The sequence below is a fragment of the Solanum pennellii genome, chromosome 6 (genome assembly GCF_001406875.1).
Source record: "Solanum pennellii chromosome 6, SPENNV200".
In the NCBI taxonomy this organism is placed as follows: domain Eukaryota; kingdom Viridiplantae; phylum Streptophyta; class Magnoliopsida; order Solanales; family Solanaceae; genus Solanum; species Solanum pennellii.
The window spans coordinates 54,719,814-54,737,524 of record NC_028642.1 but is presented as its reverse complement, the minus strand read 5'-3'; the positions used below and the strand labels follow the sequence as shown (position 1 = coordinate 54,737,524).

Genomic DNA, 17,711 nt, shown 5'->3' with positions numbered 1-17,711 from the left:
TGCTTTTCTATATCTGTTTCTTTCTCAGTTCCTTCTAGATTTGAAGTAGTATTTTGTTCCACCTTTTACTTTGATTTGTAGTAATATATTCATATACAATCATATGTACTAAATGGACAATAAAAAACAGAGATAGATTTCACTTAGCCAAATAAGATTAGCCAGCTCACCTGTATGACTTTCCAAGATCACTGATTTTGCTTTACTTTTCTTCTCTAACACATGAACACGACAACTAAAGAGTTACCTGGTGTACTAAACTCTCGCTATGCACAAGGACCAAAGAAGAGCCAAATCATATCGAGAGTTGTTTCTATGATTGGGGTTTGAACCATGACGTTCTAGTCACATAACTACAACTTAACTATTGCACCAAGACAACATTGTCCTAAGCACATTATGACAAAAACAGAAATAACTTCCTCCAGCAGAAGTTGAAAAAGGGCAGGCAACATGGGAGAGGTCATTAGCTCTCCATTCTAACAAGCACATGCCATGGAATTTTTTTGTAAACCAAAAATATAAATTTACAAAAAGATTTAGAAGCACTATAGCAAGCTTATCTATACAATTATAACGGTATGCTCCCTCTTGGAGTTCTCCAGCACTGCTGATTGAACTAGCAAGCGGGCATATCTACGCTGTTCTTCTTTTAGTTCCTTCCTTAGCAAAGCCACCTACATACATAAAATAATAATAATAACAACATGTTCCCAGCTGATCTCATAATATACTAGAGCAAAAACTTGAAAGTAGATACTGCTACAAATCATATAGCATGTGTCTTTCAAACATCAAAATATAGCAGGTAAAGCAATTCTATTAAAATTACCTTGGCATTAAATTCCTCTTCCTTCTTCTCAATTTCCAAGCATCTGAGACACAGAAAAAGCACATGAAATGGAGCTTCAGAAAAGAGAATCTGAACAGGTAGTATGTAACAAGTTGCAACTCAATGAGGTTTTTCACATGGGAGAATGCAAACTGCTGGAAATTATGAACTTAGGTACATGTACCCTTTCCTAAAGTTTGGCTGTAATTGGAATTCTATCACGTCTTTTTATAACTTTCCACGGGAGCTCCTACGATTTTGCTTTCTTGGTGACTCAAACCTAAAACCATAGGGTTGAAGGTGGAGGGTGCTTACCATCTGAGCAACCCCCCTTGTCTGGAATTCTATCATGCTACTCCTTCCATTCTATTATGTATTATATATATTCCATTTGTTTAATTTATGTATCTTACTTCCCTTTTGGTCTGTTTAAAAGAGAACGGTACTTTTTATTGTTAATAACTCTTTAATTACAATATCTCACAAAACATGTTTAAGACCACATGATTCAAATGACAGACACTTTGTATACTTCATGCGTCTTAGTTTAAGACCACGAATACAAAAGATGTCGTATCAAAAGTCAAACTATCAACACATAAAATGAAACAGAGGGAGTAACATTTTTCATTTTTGTGATACCTTTTTACTATTGACAAGTCGTTTACTTTAACATTCTCATTTATCACTTAATGACATGACAATAAAATCAAAAATTCAAAAAAAAAGAAGAAGAAAAGACATGACATTAAAATGAAACAGAGGGAGTAACATTATTCATTTTTGTGATACCTTTTTACTGTTGACAAGTCGTTTACTTTAACATTCTCATTTATCACTTAATGACATGACAATAAAAGCAAAAAAAAAAGACGTGACATTAAAAAACACAAACTGCTTCTATGTTATTTATCTTGTGTCAAAAATTCCATTCTTTATTAAACTCCTCGTCCAATCTAACACTGCCTTGGTGGTAATTATGACAGAGAATAAGAAGTCAATCAACACATTTTGAACTTACCTTGCATGGAGCCTTTTATTCTCTTTAAGGAGAATGACCATCTCTTGATCTTCCAAGGGAGTTGTGAGAGTGGTCGCAGGCTATGTTCATTTGAACACAAAAAAGAGATTAAAACAGTAGCAGTAAATGTGGCATCAAATGCTCTATAGGACAATAAAGATGTGGTAAAACATAATGCTACATTTCACAGCCAATTAATGAAGTCAAAGTAGGTGGAGGAAAGTTCAAGACACAAACCGGATTTTGAATAGACTCAGGATCAGGAAGATTTACACTTAATCCCGCCTTCTGTTTCAAAATTTCAGGTTCTACTTGATGATCACAGTTTTTCCTTTTTGCGGTTGCTGTAAGTCACAAGACAGAGTAAATGAGAGGATGCTTAGGACAAATAGTGTTTAGAGCTGATAAAAACATTTAACATCACTTTTGTGAGGAAAACGAAGAACTGACATAGCCTAGCATGTATAGTGCAAACTCAAGGATTAGCTTGTTAAGTGGCCAAGTGTTAGACCTATTTTTATAGCAAATGGAGGTAAAATGCAAGTTGAACAAACCTCAAGAGATCATAGTGAAGTTTATACATCAATACTGTGTGTCCAATGGATACAATCATATATAAGTACATGTAAATGGGATCTATCAATACATGCAAGACAGGAGACAGCAATAAGTACCCAAACAAACATCTAATATGAATTGTTACTTTCTTCTGTCTCCATCTATACCCCATAATCTGATCAAATACTTAAAAACGTCCAATTGGACATATTACAATATGTCAGTGTAAGCCCTAGTTTTTCTCAACGGAATGGGGTGATGCATACCATGTTTCTTTTGAGATTGTGGTGAATCCTGAGAAGGTGCACGAAGCTGTTTAGTTGCATGATAACCAATTAATCCACAGTGATGGTCCCTGTCAAAAAAAAAATAATGCATAGAAGCATTCAAGCATCAGATAAAAACTCAATTACCGAGAATCACACAAAAAGACAAGCACACATTTGAGATTTCCTTGCTGAAAATAAAAATCCGCGCATAGAATAGGCTATCTAAGAACATAAGGAATTCAGTTCAGTGCCTAAACAACAGTTTACAGGTGTATGATCCATGTGCAGAAATTAGATAAACTGGCTCTAATTATAGGAGCACCTCAGCAGAGTGCTAAACAGATTAGGCGAATTCACTCAAAGAATAGCCTACCAGTACTCCCATGTCATCTCTTTTAATCGGTGCTCAAGCTTGTGAAAGAGGGGAGTTTTCTCAAAGTCCTGTTTATTATGAGTTGGCTTAATAAAATTTGCTTCTAGAACACCTATAAAAGGGAAGTAAATTAATTAGCACCTTTTCCAGCCAGTAATTGACCAAAATATTGAACACCATACAAGTAGAAAAGAAATGTCTAAAGAAAAGCTCTGTAGGCTTACCTACAACCCCTCTGCTTCTATTGACAGAAAAGCCTACTACCACGTGCCAAAATGGCTGCAAAGAAACGAATGGGAACTTTCAAGAGAAAATATATAGGCTCTGAAGATCATTTGTCTGTAACATCTATTTCGGTAGAGAATAATTAATCTAAGGGATATAAACACAGCGCATATCGTACACTTGTCCCCAAACCAGGTTAAGTGCAGAATATACATTTAACATTAGTTGGAGAGTATAAGACTTCAAAAAGTGGAGGAAAAATTAGATGAAAGGAAAATTTGAGGGTTACAAAAGGCATGTTCAAGGAAAAGGTCACGTATACAGAGGAATAAATAAGTAAGAGTGTAACAGAACCAATATTGAAACACTTTTTCAGACCCGCAGCAAACAGTTTATATTTAGAAATCCATTTCCTTATCTAGCATATGTATCAGGTCCTTATCCATTTTCCTTCTTTTCTTTTTTTCATTTTCTTTTTTCATCAGATTATTGGGTTCCTAATAAGCGGTGAAGGTCTGAACATCTAGCTTTATATTTATGCAAAATAATTTTGTAGGTACAAAGGTGGGACTTTTTACCATTTACAATTTTACTCATTAATTTCAGTCATTATCAAGTCCTAGAGTCAACCTCAAAAGCTATGTTTTTAAAAAGTGTGAGCCGGCTTGAAAAGAAGTGCGGAAATTTTTGAAGGTGATAGACAAGGCAAAGCACCATTTTAAAAATCAAAACATTGAATAGAGGAAACACACCAGTATCAAACGATTCTTGTAGTAGACATTGAAACCATGAATATTCACCAGTGGAGCTTCCTTTAGGAAACCAATGGAAGTAATGACGGAACCCTGCAAAGAACAGAAAATAACAGTTTAAGAATCTTAGAAAAACTGTACTATGTAGCTCTCCAAAAATACCATTTCTACAGTAGTATTACGTCCTCCATTTAGTTTACTCAAATTATCCTTTTTATCCTTCGGAGAAGTTTTATTAATGTTTTAACTCAAGCTACCCCTTTACATGTTTATACATTTTGTTTCAAAAAATCTATATATATGTTGCATGTGTAACTATATAGGCCTCCTTTCAATCATAAGCAGATTAAAAGAATAAATGAACAATATAAAGTCCCTATTTTTTTCATAACCGAGAATTCCCCGATGGTCAGCAGGAAGCGCATGGTTCTGACAAATGAAATAGAGGAAAAGAGCATCTAGTGTTCTGGAAAATAAATAGAAGAAAAGAGCAGGTTCCGGTCAATGTTGTCAATGATTTACAGTATGTTTGACCAAGTTCTCTCATATCAAAGACAAACTAGTGGAAACCTCTTCACATCCACCGTTCTGAGGTTTGTACAAGATAAATTCTCGATACTTGAGATCACTAGCAATGTTATGATACTCGACAATCTTCCCGCACAGCCATATGCAAAAGTTTTCTGGGATTCGCAAGTACAAGATAGATAAATATGCCTGTTAAAAGAGAACACAAAAGAGTTAGAAAGTAGGGATCTCCTTGAATGAAGAAACTTCAAGTGCATCTTGATCATTAAAGAACTTACTCGGAGTGAATATCGAAGAGTGTTGGCAAGATGCAGGTCACTTACTGACATGCGGGAACAACTTTTACCACTTTCTGCATCACAAGATATACGAATATCCTGCTTATTGTAATAGAAGTTGTCCTATTATGGTAAGTAACAATGCTAGAAATTTCAAATGCGAAAATTAATTTAGAAAGAAGAGATCAAACCTCAGGGTCTGAGTAAAAGTCGAGCTCCATTTCTCCTTCATCATTTAACCACAAATTGTAGATTATGATCTTCGTGCCATGATCACCGATGCTATCAAACTGTGAAGGGAAAATAAATGGTTGGCTAAAAAAAGGTTATATCAACAATAGTAACACATATAAAAAGAATCAAATAGACATAACTCAGAATATTAAGATCCAGAACAACTTCTGCAACAAAATTTATAGGATCTCTAAGTTATGCATGACAGATTCCCAGCTCACATGCCTTCCAGTCCCAAACCCCCCTCTATTCTTTCTTACATGTCAAATTCCAATATTATACACTCTCCTTTAGCATTCAGATAGAAAATTCTCTAAAACGATATCATCAGAATATAGAAAATACAATGTTTCATCTAATCAATATAGATCCAGCCATCCAGGAAACTTAGAACGGTTACAAAATCAAGCCCTCCAACACCTAAATCTAAGACAGCTGGTCAATGGATAAGGTAAGTATTTAAACATTCATTCTGATGAGGTGCTTAGAGATGAAGACAGTCCATGAATAGAATAGTGAAGTAACTAGCCCAAGGCAACTTTCAGTGTGAACAGTTTCAAATAGACTCTAGAAAATCTGAGTATCAAACCCACCATGACATCCTGAATTTTTCAAGCACCAAAGGAAGAAGAACCAGAACACATTTTCATAATGAGAAGAAAGCACGTATTTAGATGTTCTAACTCATGCACCAGATGTTCCCCTAGTGACATGCCCTTTTGCTATTCCACACACTCTAGCCCTCTCTTACATGTCAAATCACTCTCCAACATAACCAAAATACCATCAGCATAACTATAATTAATTACACGTTCTGTATATGGAAGAATGTCTAATACAAGATAAATCTGAATTTCATGGATTATTACACGGCATATAAATAAGGGCAATGCATAAAGCCAATCTAACACAGGACAACCGTAAAAGGAGGAAGATTTAGATTGTCAATAGATGCCACATGTACAACAGAGAAGCAGAAACTCATAGCCATCCGTTTCTGCAGTGTCCGGCTGCTGCAGACTTATGGTACATGTTCCTCACCCTTTTTGGCCTCAGATGGGTTATGGCTAACACTATCAGGGAAGTTTTGATGCTGGAGCCACTGTAAAGTTGACAGCATCATCAAAAAGGTTGGGAAGATAATACAAGATGTCATTTTTTGGACTATCATGAATGAAAGAAATAGAAGATGTTTTGATGCCCTCTCAAGTCTCAACTAGCCAATCTATGCTCAAAGTAAATGTCTTTTGTATTTATACAGTAAGGTTTTTTTTTGTCCCCAGTGGATTCCCCTGATAGCTTTTTAGATTTTGTTTGCTCTATGATAGTGTACTAGAGATAACATACTAGTACTCACTCTTTTGCAACTACTTTTCATCTTGTTGATGCCATGAATGGAATCAATTACTTCATCTTAAAAATAATTTTTTTTTAAAAAAGAACAGGTAAATTTGATGCAGGTTTAGACTCACTTGCTTAAGAAGCTCTTCCTCAGTTGAAAATGGAGACCACTGCAACAACAATGAGAGATTGTTCACAAAATGCTGTTCACTGCAGATTGAAGTCCATTTGCTAGTTGCTGACATGAACTCATATTCAATCTGTATCATATGAGCAAAGAAGTTAAAATAATTGACTGGCAACTGACTAGCCACTAAAGAGTTGGTCAACTTTCAACATTCTACAATCATTTCCCACCTCAAATTACTCAAATCTCAAATTACTCATAACAAATTTGGTTTCACCCTGAGGAGGATGAGATGTTGCCCCGGTTAGGAGGTGTGAGTGGTTGGTCGTAATGGGCTTAAGGGAGGGAGGGGAGGCTAAGCCAAAGAAGTATTAAGGTGAAGTGATTAGGCAGGATATGGCACAACTGCAGCTTATCGAGGACATGACCTTGATATGAGGATGTGGAGGTTGAAAATTAAGGTATAGGGTTTAGTAGGTAGTCGGGCAAATTTCTTTTCCTTTCCCTGTGTATCAGTATTATTCTTGTTTTTCATTATTTTTCATTTCTACATGTTGTTCCTTTAACCTCAGTTATCTTATTATCTTGATGTTGTTTCTGCTTGTTGCTAATGTCTCTTTTTTATCGTTCTTTGAGCCGAGGAACTTTCAGAAACAGCCTCTACCTTCTCAAGGTAGGGGTTAAGGTATGTGTACACTCTACCCTCCTTAGACCCCACATGTGGGATTACACTGGGATTGTTGTTGTTGCGTGCAAACAACTTTTTTCACTTTGATGATGCAAGTTGCATGTAAATAAAGTAGTACATGAAATAGACTCAAAAGTAGGAAGCAAATAAATTACATGGCTAAACCTTGATATTCCAGTTGATCCTTTTGTTTTTTTACATCTCTAAAGATTGTCAATTTGTTATACAAATTACATTGCATATAATTAACTAGTACATAGAAATTTGGGGCCTTTTAACTTTTGCGGCATAAGGCAATGACTTCATTTGCCTTGCCCTCGAGCCGCTCCTATTGGCGAGGGTAGTCTATGAGAGATTGCATCCCAAACAATTTAAAAGGATATGGACAAGGTAAAACTTGCACCTACATTCTGAAGGTAAATTTTACGCATTCAACGAAACCACAAATACACAAGTACCACTGCTCAAGTTGTCGCAGGCGTGCTGAGAACATAAAAAAAGGAAGGGACTGTCTTGAGAAAAAAAGGGACTGAACGGGATTTTCAGAATAAATAAATGTTTGTAGATCAAATAACAAATCCAATTACTTATAGATTACACCAAAATGCTTTGAAAGGCAAATGAAAAGGCTCACCATCGGTACCACTATTCTGTCAAGGCCTGCTCGTGTCAAAAATGTAAAAGAGAGAAGACCGACACTCTGCGTCAATTTCCTGCTCACAGTAGCAATGTAAAGAAATAAAAAGTTAATGTTCAAAAGAGACAGTCAGAAACTCATTGGACCAAAAATGATGCTGCTTTCATTCACTGTTAGAATGGATATATGTATCTTACATAAACTGAACATTCAGGAAATAGAAAAGAAAACAATAACTCCATGTTCCAAAGGAGGAATAGCCTAAGGTAGAGTGGCATCCCCTAGGTATTCAAAGGAAGAGAAGAAAGAGCAATCCTTTCTGCTTTTTAAATGCTACCAGTCCCAAGACTCCCAAGAAGAGATACTTACTCCCTCCATCTAAAACTTTTTTTTCCAAAAAGAAAACTTTGAGGTGGAAGGAGTAATATCTCTACTGAGACTAGTGCATCTCAAAGTGTAAGTTCACCTTTTTTATAAAAGAAAGTTCTTTCCTGTGTTGAGTTATCCTAAAGCAAAATAAATCTCACTTCGACAGTGGACCTCTTTTTCTCTTCTTCTCCACAAGTGCAAAATAGAAATCTAAAAAGAGAATGGATAAATAAGAAGAAGCAAGCGAGAGAGAAAACAATACCTTTAATTCCTAAAACTTATGACCAACTTCAATGTGGTCTCAAGTTAATTTGGTGAAAGAGTTTGTCCTGGAACTCTTAAATCCAATTTTCTTGTTTTGCACAAAGAAGCGACATGGCTCCTACGGCTTGAAATGGAAAGCGAGAAGTGAAGTATATGCTTCGTTGAAGTAAAGCACATAATTTACAAAATAAGAATAGGTAAAAATACATGGATAAAGACTCTATTTTGACACCAAATACCATTTAGAACACCTAAACTTTACCCATGACAAGACACTTCTCGGCAGAAGTGTGACCGTGAACCCCTCATGCTGAATAGCAAAAATTGTAGTTTCCAGTCAACCTCAGGCGCATGAAGACCCTTAGATTATTTTTTTCCGTGTGAACCCCACTTCTTCGCCCCAAAACCAACACCCTCTGGCCACCACCCCAACCAAGCCCATAGCTTGCATCATCACCCTCTGGCCACCATCCTAACAAATTACATCCACCACATATTTTCACCCAAATAAACATATCCACAACAGGGGTGGAGGGGAAAGGAGAAGAACAATAACAGGGAGTTGGTTTTGAAAGAAGACTAGAGGCAGGGAGGGGAAGGAGGAGCGGAGAAGAGGGGGACGAGGCGGGTGGAGCAAAGGGACGAGCATTGGCAGGGAGAGGGGGCTAATCTTAGAAGAAGAAGAGGGGGGTAGATCTGTTAGGCTCTCTGTAAGTAGTTTCTCCCCTTCTCTTTTTTTTTTTTGGGTTCCTCTTTTGAGCGTCTCCACAGCATATCCTTAATGTTGAGGAATACAACATTACCAGTTTCAAAAAAAAAAAAAAAAAGAGGGGGGCGGGGATGGGGGTAGTCTTTTTCTTTAAGAAAAAAGTAATAATAAAAGTGACAATTACTTTTTTTTATACACTTGTCGATCACTTATTTGTTTGTTTGATATCAGCAGCATTCGCACTTCACGCACACTTCCTCTAAGAAGAGATGTCAATTTGATCATTGACAAAAAAAGTGTCTAACTTTGAGTGAGACATCTATGAATTTCGCCAAAGTCAGATAAAAATAGTTGTTTTCTGTACTATAATAATCAAATTGCAATTAAGATAACTACAATTTAAGAAATAGATCGCCTTCTTGTTGAGATCATTTGTGCATCATTATTTGAAGTGCACACTTCTTTGAAGCGTGTAGGAGTTCACCCATGAAGGATTACTCCTCGCTTCACATTACTTCCATCGCTCTAAGAGGTGAAATGGTGGTTTTAATAACAACCCTTGTACCAGTAACAGATCAAACCAAACTAACAAGCAGTTGAAAGCAAAATACTACCCCCTAATTTCAACTCCTTCAAGGAGTACAAGTAGGAAACTTCTTCCTTCACTTAAACAAGTCAGAAATCAAGATTATTATGTCGAACACAAGACCATAAACGCCTATTATACAAAGTTGCAATGCTGTGTAGAGATACATCAGCATATCTCTCCAACTAACTGCATAACCTAAAGGAAGAGACACGCCACACTATTGACTGCTCAATAGTGTAAAGTTCTCTCAGGTCAAAAGAAGGAAAAAAGTATACAGCACGTGCAATTATAGTTCACTGGTATCAAACCTGTTCTTCATACAGCGGCTGAAGACAACAACGTCAGCCCCAAGTCTCATTGAACTTGTCTTAAAACCGTTTCCATCTGAAAAGGAGGTGTATACTTGTATTGAAAGAAATGGGAGAACAAGAAAGTAACAATAATTACTTAATATCCATACATTGTCCAATGGCTGATTTGGACTTCTTATCTGAAAATCCAAAACTCAGACAGCATCGCATGGCTTCTTGGTCCATTCCACCACCATCATCTAGTAGAATATCAGAGACAGTCACAATCTCGTACCAACAGTTGTTCAACAAGAAGTACAAACTTCACAATCACAAACAAAGAAAAAACAGAAAGATGTGGAATACCTTGAATTAACAAAGCTGAAGTTCCATCCTTCGGATTTAACATTTTATCTATAATGGCGTAGGTGGCCCCATTTTGTATCTGTTACCATCAATGAGACATTCAAAAATAAAAATAGTAAGCACATTATCCAACTGCATGAGATCCATGAGTTACATTATTATCACATTTTAGACTGATTATAAGCCCTGATATTTCATCTAATGTGAAAGATAAAAGAGATCGCTAATTGAATTGAGAGGCGCACACATAAAAGAACATTTATTTTTTTATTTACGACCATTTATTGGGTCTTTATAGAACAGAATGATTAAGACCTATAACAAAGTCTTATTATCATTACTATGCTATTCATTCAAGTAGTTTTACAAAGATGCCACTGCCACCACTATCGCCACTCACCACTATCAACTATTACTGCAGCAATAAAAGCCACCCACCATCCACAGCAACCACTGCCTTCAATAACTACAATCAGCCTCACTACTACTACCAACCATTTACAACCATCACAACCAACTATCATTACCACAACAATCATCCGTAATTGCAAACAATCACCACCATCAGCACCACTACTACCATCAACCACTATATACTATACGCAACCACCATCGCCATCCACCACTGTCAATCAGCCGCCACAACCGTCAATATGCCTATCCCTACTATCAACTACTACACATAGTTTTTTTTTTTAAAAAAAAAGTTAAAATAGTATTAGATTAAGCCGTGTTTTGTTTGAATTTCATAATTATTAAAAAATTATGCATTTCAATGTCAAGAAAATAAGTGGGCGTTTGGTCATTAGAACAAAAAAAAATCACTTTATTTGGAGTTCTCTAAGTTGGAGTTGGGAGTTGGAGCTGGAGTTGTGTTTGGCCATACTTTTTAGTATTTAGATTTTGAATTTTTTTTAAAGAACATGAAATATGACTTGAACATAAATATAATTTAAAGGAGTTATTTTATAAAAATAAAAAATTTAGGGTAAATTTGAAAAATAAAAATTTATACAGTGAATAAAAGGTGAAATCAGGGATTTTGGTGTTTTCTAAATTTCAAGTACAACATCAAGTTGTATTGAAATTTTTTTATGGACAAATACTGATTTTCAAATTAAGTGAAATAAATTTCCTGAAAAAAGTGAAATTCTCATGGCCAACGGGTCATGAATAATCTTTAGTTATAGTATTTAGATCTTAATACAATATCTTAATATTTTGTTTCAAACATCTTCTCTTAATCTTAATATAAAACAAACAGGCCTTAACCAAAAGACAAGCTCATCACATAGGCATATGGAGGAGCACAGTAGGTTAAAGCTGCTCAGGACCTATTGCCTCCCCATCTCCTTAAGGAAGAGTAAAGCTTATTCATGAGAATGATTTGTGGTTCTCATAAGAAAAGAGATTGCCTATGCAATTGGTACCTAGTGTCAGTCAATCAAGATTTGCCATCAAAAAAAGGGAAGAGCCTTGAAAAAGGAGTTAATCTACTAGACTAGAATTAACTCACTAGAATTATATCACATTATCTTACATTGCTACTCATGTCAACAGTTAGAATCCCCAAATGTTGAGCAGAATGGATTATTGTCTCCTTAATATAGTCTTAGGCAATCCTCACTTCATTAGCTAGTTTTGGGGGTCAGGTTAGACCCTAGATTTATTTTCTTTTATATGGTATCATAACCAGACTCATCCCTATTGTTAGTTTACCCAATGTTTGCGTCATACATTATATCGTCTACGCTTCAAATACCCCAACCTTGGCGTACAGTGGGGAAGTTAGAATGTACCACATTGGAACAGACTCTTGTCTCCTTATGTGGTATTGGCAACTCTCACCTCATGAGCTAGTTTTAATTTACCCCATGTACTTTTGCTCTACATCAACGAACTTAAAATTCCGATCAAACGGAGTGACAATATAGGTTAAATATAGATGTTTCACTTTAGGTTTTTCAAATGAAAAAGTAGGTCAAGGACATCACAATTAGGACTTCTAACAAAAATAGGGTTCAGTAGATAAGAGCATGAAGACTTCACAACAAGAATAACATCCATATACTACGTATTTTGGCAATTTTTCCCCAGCACAGCGAAAATTAAAGGGAGTTTCATGATTTCATGACCAAAAAGGAAACAAAACAGAGAAAAAACTAAGAAGCTAGAGCGGCAATTTACCTCATCAACAGCGTTGTCAAGCAGTTCAGCTATGGCTACAAAATACAACACAAGGAAAGCAAGTGAAAGTCAGAAATTCTGTTGGGTGGCTACTTGTGATATGTCTACGCTCTTCAAGCAATGTAGGCTAAGGCATTGACAAGAATACATACCCCCAAATGCCCATTTATGTGAAGTGGCATTTGAGTGAAGGAACTTTGGGTGAACATGCAGGAAACTAGTCCCATCTTCCAAAAGAGACCACAAGTCAGATAACAGATAATGGAGATGTAAAATGCATACTTGACCCGAATCAGTTGGTGAGTTAGTGGACATGAAGCCTCACATACATACTTTAACTAGCAGGAAAAAAAAGAAAATAGGTGAAAGTATCACTTCAAATAATTTAAAAGCAGTAGGCAATCACTGTCAGACACGTCATTAATATAATCCAGAACATCATCAAAGCATCTTGAGAGAAGAATACTTCTAGAGGACGACTTGTAAATAAGCCCAGAATCATAATTCCCAGCTCTCCAAAACTGGCGGCAAAGAGGTGCTGGACATATAGGTGACATAGAGAGGGTTGAGGCATCAATTGGAGAGTGTTCTTTCTCCAATAGAGTGGTTCCACTATGTCCGATGCTTTCAACATCTTGCCTTCGACTACTGGCTTGGTATTCTGGTTGCATGATAATTCAGTTTCTTGGTATTCCTTCAGTTGCATGACCTTCAAAACCAACTGCCAAAATTTAGGAGCCTATCCACCCCTGCAGGATCATACTGAACAAGTCAATAATGTTTGTCAAACTCCATATGGATTGAAAAGGAATTAAATGACTGAAAATAATATATTCCACAAACAGAAGTCAGGAATAAGGATTTTAAAGCTAGAAGGTGACCTGCAAAGGACATTAAAGTTATGTTGCTCGGACTCTTCAAAAATGTCCTCAGGTATTAGATCCTTCAAAAATAGTGCATTTTTGGAGGATCCGACACGAGTGCGGCAGCATATTCAAAGAGTCCGAGCAACTTAGCTTTAAAGACCAGGCAAACAAAAATTTCAGAGATGTCCGGAGACAAAGACAGACAAAAGAACATTCTTAGAGGAAACTCTTCACACATGCATATACTATTCTTACACAGGAAGTCCTGTAAGTTAAAGCCCAACTATACTAGACCAGGGGACTAGTGTCTGTATTTCCACGTCCATGCCTGTAACACACCTAAACTTGTTTAATTTTTAGCAGTGAAGTTACAATTTGTACATCTAGAATTTCATTCAAAGGGACAAGATGACTAAAGACTATTTTGTGAACTAGTAATGAGCATTATATAGGGCCTAAAGCACGAAAGAAATACAACAACCAATTGCTTACTAACTGTTGGAGCCAGAATCCTAACAAAAAATTCAAAGAAATGAAAAAATGAAACAAAAAAATAAACTATATCTAGAAAGTTCTTTTATGCCAAGGGATTCACCAGTCATATATACAAAAGAACACATATTTTTGTACACTACTAGCACACTGTAAATTCCGGATAAACGGGATTCAATTGAAACTGCTTCCTTCCTCACCTTTAGCTCCACCACTGCAGCCAGCTTTTCAGCAAGCACTAAACTTCACTTTATTTAGTTTCACAAAGTCCATCCAATATTAGTTAAGCAACAAGCCAACACACTCCCACAAGTGCGTCTGGGGAGGGTGGTGTGAATGCAGTCTTACCCTACCTAGTAAAGGTAGAGAGACGAACATTAGTAAAGACAACTGGCAAAATACGCATAAGCTGGAGGCAGAGAGGAAGTAAATCTTTTCCAGGTTGACTTGTCATTCAAAAATCCAAACAGCAAATTAAGCCAACACCTTATGTACATCGTGACGAGATCTTTATCATTATCTTCTACTCCCTCTATTCCAATTTATGTGATGTAATTTGATTAGATATTAATTTAAGAAAACTAGGAATACTCCGTAATGTTTCAAACCCACCCTTAAAATAAATGAATTTCTAAATAAGAAAGTACACCTTTGTGGGCTTTTTGTCAAATAAGTGGGACCCAACATCGGTAAAATATAAGGAACTATGTCAATTCTTTTTGGACAGACTAGAAAGGGAAGTGTCATAAATTTGGATAGAGGAAGTACTTTTTATGTTCTTCTTTATCTTATGGAAGAAACAATCTATAGTTCAGAGAAAATCTTATCTCTTCAAAAGCGAAAGATACCATCAATCCTACCCCCTCCATTTTAGTTCATATGACAGTGTTTGAATATCACGGAGTTCAATATAAAAAGTTCCATACATATCAAAAGTACCACTAGAACTTGTGGATTAATTGAAATTTCTATAACTAATAAAAGAGCATGTCATTAAGAATGTGTTTGGTATGAAGGAATATGTTTTCCTAGAAGTTGTTTTCTTGGAAAACAAGTGGTTTCTTCCTTACTTTTTAGTGTTTGGCAAGTAAGCCAAAAATATTATCCCAAGAACATTTATATGTAATCTAGCAAAACTGTGAGATGGGACAGGGTGGGAAGTAGGGATTTGGGGTGGCGGGAGTGGAATGGTCAAAGAGAGGAGATTCGGGACATTGGATGAATGGGGAGAAGACGATGAGCATGGAATGTTACCTACGGAACTTGTTTATCCTATTTCCATTAAGAAAGTCATTTTTAAAGAACTTATTTTCGTAGATAAAATATTTTTCAAACAATTTTGACCAACCAAATATGAGAAAATTGGAACACGTACCAAACAAAACATAAGAGTAAAACAAAAGTTTAAAGTTAGTGACTTTGCAAATATAAAAAAGGGCCATTTTTATGAAATAGACTAACAAGGAATGAGTCATTTAATATCAAAGGAAGGGAGTTATCTTTTAGGGGCTTTAAAGATTAAGATAGAGTCCTAATAGTTCCAACTTGTTCAAAACTCATTCTATTATAAATAAGACACTCTTATACTTTGTTTGCAAAGTACTTGAACAACAATTTATGCAACAATGCTTTAATTTCATTTATCCCCCTTTTTATTCCAATCATGGTAGACAATTCACTCGAAAATCCAAATCCCGATCCCCCTTAGGAACAACAATTGTTTGCACTTCCTTCCTCCCTTAGAACTTGTTTAAATGGGTTTATAAGTCAAAAGTTAGGAATTAAACTTATGCTTTTGACTTATTTTTATCTTTTTGGCTTAAAACAATTGCTTTAAAACACTTTTTTCTTTACCCAAACATCATAAAAGTGTTTAAAAGCTATTTTGGCTTAAGACACTTAAAATAAGTCAATCCAAACAGGTTCACTCGAACTTTTAACCTCATAATTGGACTCAAAGCTCTCAAAGGAACCTCCTCTTGGCTGGGAGTTGATATACACACACATGCATATAAAAGAAAAACCTAAATGTTAGCAACTAAAGAGCTTCAAAGCCACTACACTTCTTCTTCATCACTTCCCTTCACATATTCATGAGGCTTTTCATATAAGCTCACACAAACCTACTCTTTGCTTGATAAGAGTTAGGGTATTAGCCAACTTAGTTGCACCTTGACTGTCACAACTGAATATTTTGTTACACTTCACCAAATCAAGTTACCATGCATCTCATAGAGAAGCAATACTTCTCAATTAGGGCAAGTTCAACAAACCAAAATCTAATATGGAACCAAACATGCAAAAAAATCACATTTACCTCTTGAACAGTTATCAATGTAAAGTACATACCTTACTAGTTACTTAGTTTGTGCCCAATCACCAAGAATTTTGAGAAGATTGGGCTAAATTTTAGCCTTAATCTAACATTTTAGGTTTGAAATTGGGGAAAAGGTAATTTGAGAAGTTTTAAGGCAACAAAAATGGGGTTAATAAGGAAAAGGGGGGAAAAAGGGGATGGGTTAGAATTTCAAGGCAAAAAGGTACCTTTTTATAATTATTTTATAAGAAATGTAAAATGTAGCTTAAGAAAGAAGCAACTCCAAATATAAAAGTACATTCATACCCTCACTTCATATAAGACTTCTAGTCCAACCTAGTACTAATATCAGCACCAAAATTGACTTTTCACTAACAACTTCATAGTGAGTAACTGCTGGTGAAGCATCATCCTGAACGGAACAGGTGATAAGCATTTACTCAGTCCAGTTAAAAATGATGACGAGTGCGGTCAAAATTTTCTTAAATTTAGTTTTTACTAATCGCCATAAAAAATTTATCATTTATGAAAAGATTTTAAAACTTTTCAACTTTGACTCAAATATGATAGGGATGAACAACTACTTTATAAATAAGATAACATAGTATTTTATGTATTATATTAATAAAATTATATATATCTTTTATGTTATTTTTATAAATATATATATTCCAAATTATGTATTATTATAAATTTTAAAATACACAAATTCCACGGAGATTTATTAGTTCAATAAATTAAATTTATCTTTTAATATAATCCTTTTATATGGTATAGACATCGGGTAATGTTTAATCAAATATGACTTTCTTTTTGTAAAATTTTAAATTATAATTAAAAAAAAGGTTTGAAATCCATTTTATTTACTTTTTAGAGAATGTAAAATTTCAAAAGATGATTTGAAATTATGTTTACATTTACAGTTCATAGATAAATGTTCATTTAAAATCAACACTAAATTTAAGTTTCTAGTTCCAATGATCAAACGCACTAAGTAGGCATTTGAATTTGCTATTTCAAATCACGATATGAAATCATAAGATGAGATCAGAATTTGATTTGTTCTCAATTTGATTTGCACAGTGAAATGAACCCTAAGTTTGAACTTTGAAGGAAAGAATCGTGTTTTGGAGAAAAATTTTGAGTGCATGTATAGTGTGTACAAAGTCCCACATGAAAAGTAGGGCGACAAATATTACTTATTTGATGTTGCGAATAGCATCACATTGTGGTAATAGCATTTTGAGTTATTTTATTCAATAATTGATATAAAAAATCAATGATTCGACGAGATAAGTATGAAGATGACAGAGTGATGATGTGGACCCAATTTAGTACCTTTGTTGGGGCCGATTTTGCTATGTAACATTGAAAGCATATACATAAGAAAGAAAGTAAA

At 35.3% G+C, this 17,711-nt stretch overlaps 1 protein-coding gene across 4 annotated transcripts; it reads right to left on the bottom strand.

The window, feature by feature from the left end:
• Positions 1 to 175: 175 nt before the first annotated feature.
• Positions 176 to 16,535, bottom strand: LOC107021385 (protein MICRORCHIDIA 6-like). Of its 4 annotated transcripts, none has more exons than XM_015222032.2 (21): positions 16,345 to 16,535; positions 14,196 to 14,348; positions 13,104 to 13,399; positions 12,790 to 12,864; positions 12,638 to 12,672; positions 10,451 to 10,529; positions 10,255 to 10,344; positions 10,103 to 10,178; positions 7,861 to 7,939; positions 6,543 to 6,671; positions 5,028 to 5,126; positions 4,837 to 4,935; positions 4,601 to 4,747; positions 4,031 to 4,123; positions 3,278 to 3,332; positions 3,054 to 3,165; positions 2,678 to 2,766; positions 2,091 to 2,197; positions 1,854 to 1,933; positions 833 to 875; positions 176 to 677 (listed from the first exon to the last, which is right to left on the bottom strand). In XM_015222032.2, exons 3-21 carry the CDS (start codon positions 13,306 to 13,308, stop codon positions 564 to 566), a joined length of 1,806 nt encoding a protein of 601 aa, XP_015077518.1. In that variant the 5' UTR covers positions 13,309 to 13,399; positions 14,196 to 14,348; positions 16,345 to 16,535; the 3' UTR covers positions 176 to 563. The 4 variants fall into 4 exon arrangements, with proteins under 4 accessions (XP_015077518.1, XP_015077516.1, XP_027773903.1 ...); XM_015222030.2 differs by having other exon boundaries at positions 13,104 to 13,386; XM_027918102.1 differs by lacking the exon at positions 14,196 to 14,348.
• Between the last annotated feature and the right edge of the window lie 1,176 nt (positions 16,536 to 17,711).

Excerpts from the sequence above, each read along its gene's own strand:
- LOC107021385 (XM_015222032.2), bottom strand. The coding sequence starts at position 13,308 with ATGCAACCAGAATACCAAGCCAGTAGTCGAAGGCAAGATGTTGAAAGC. Across the intron at positions 12,673-12,789 it reads ACATAAATGGGCATTTGGGG|CCATAGCTGAACTGCTTGAC; the intron begins GTATGTATTCTT and ends TGTATTTTGTAG. Across the intron at positions 876-1,853 it reads AATAAAAGGCTCCATGCAAG|ATGCTTGGAAATTGAGAAGA; the intron begins GTAAGTTCAAAA and ends TCTGTGTCTCAG.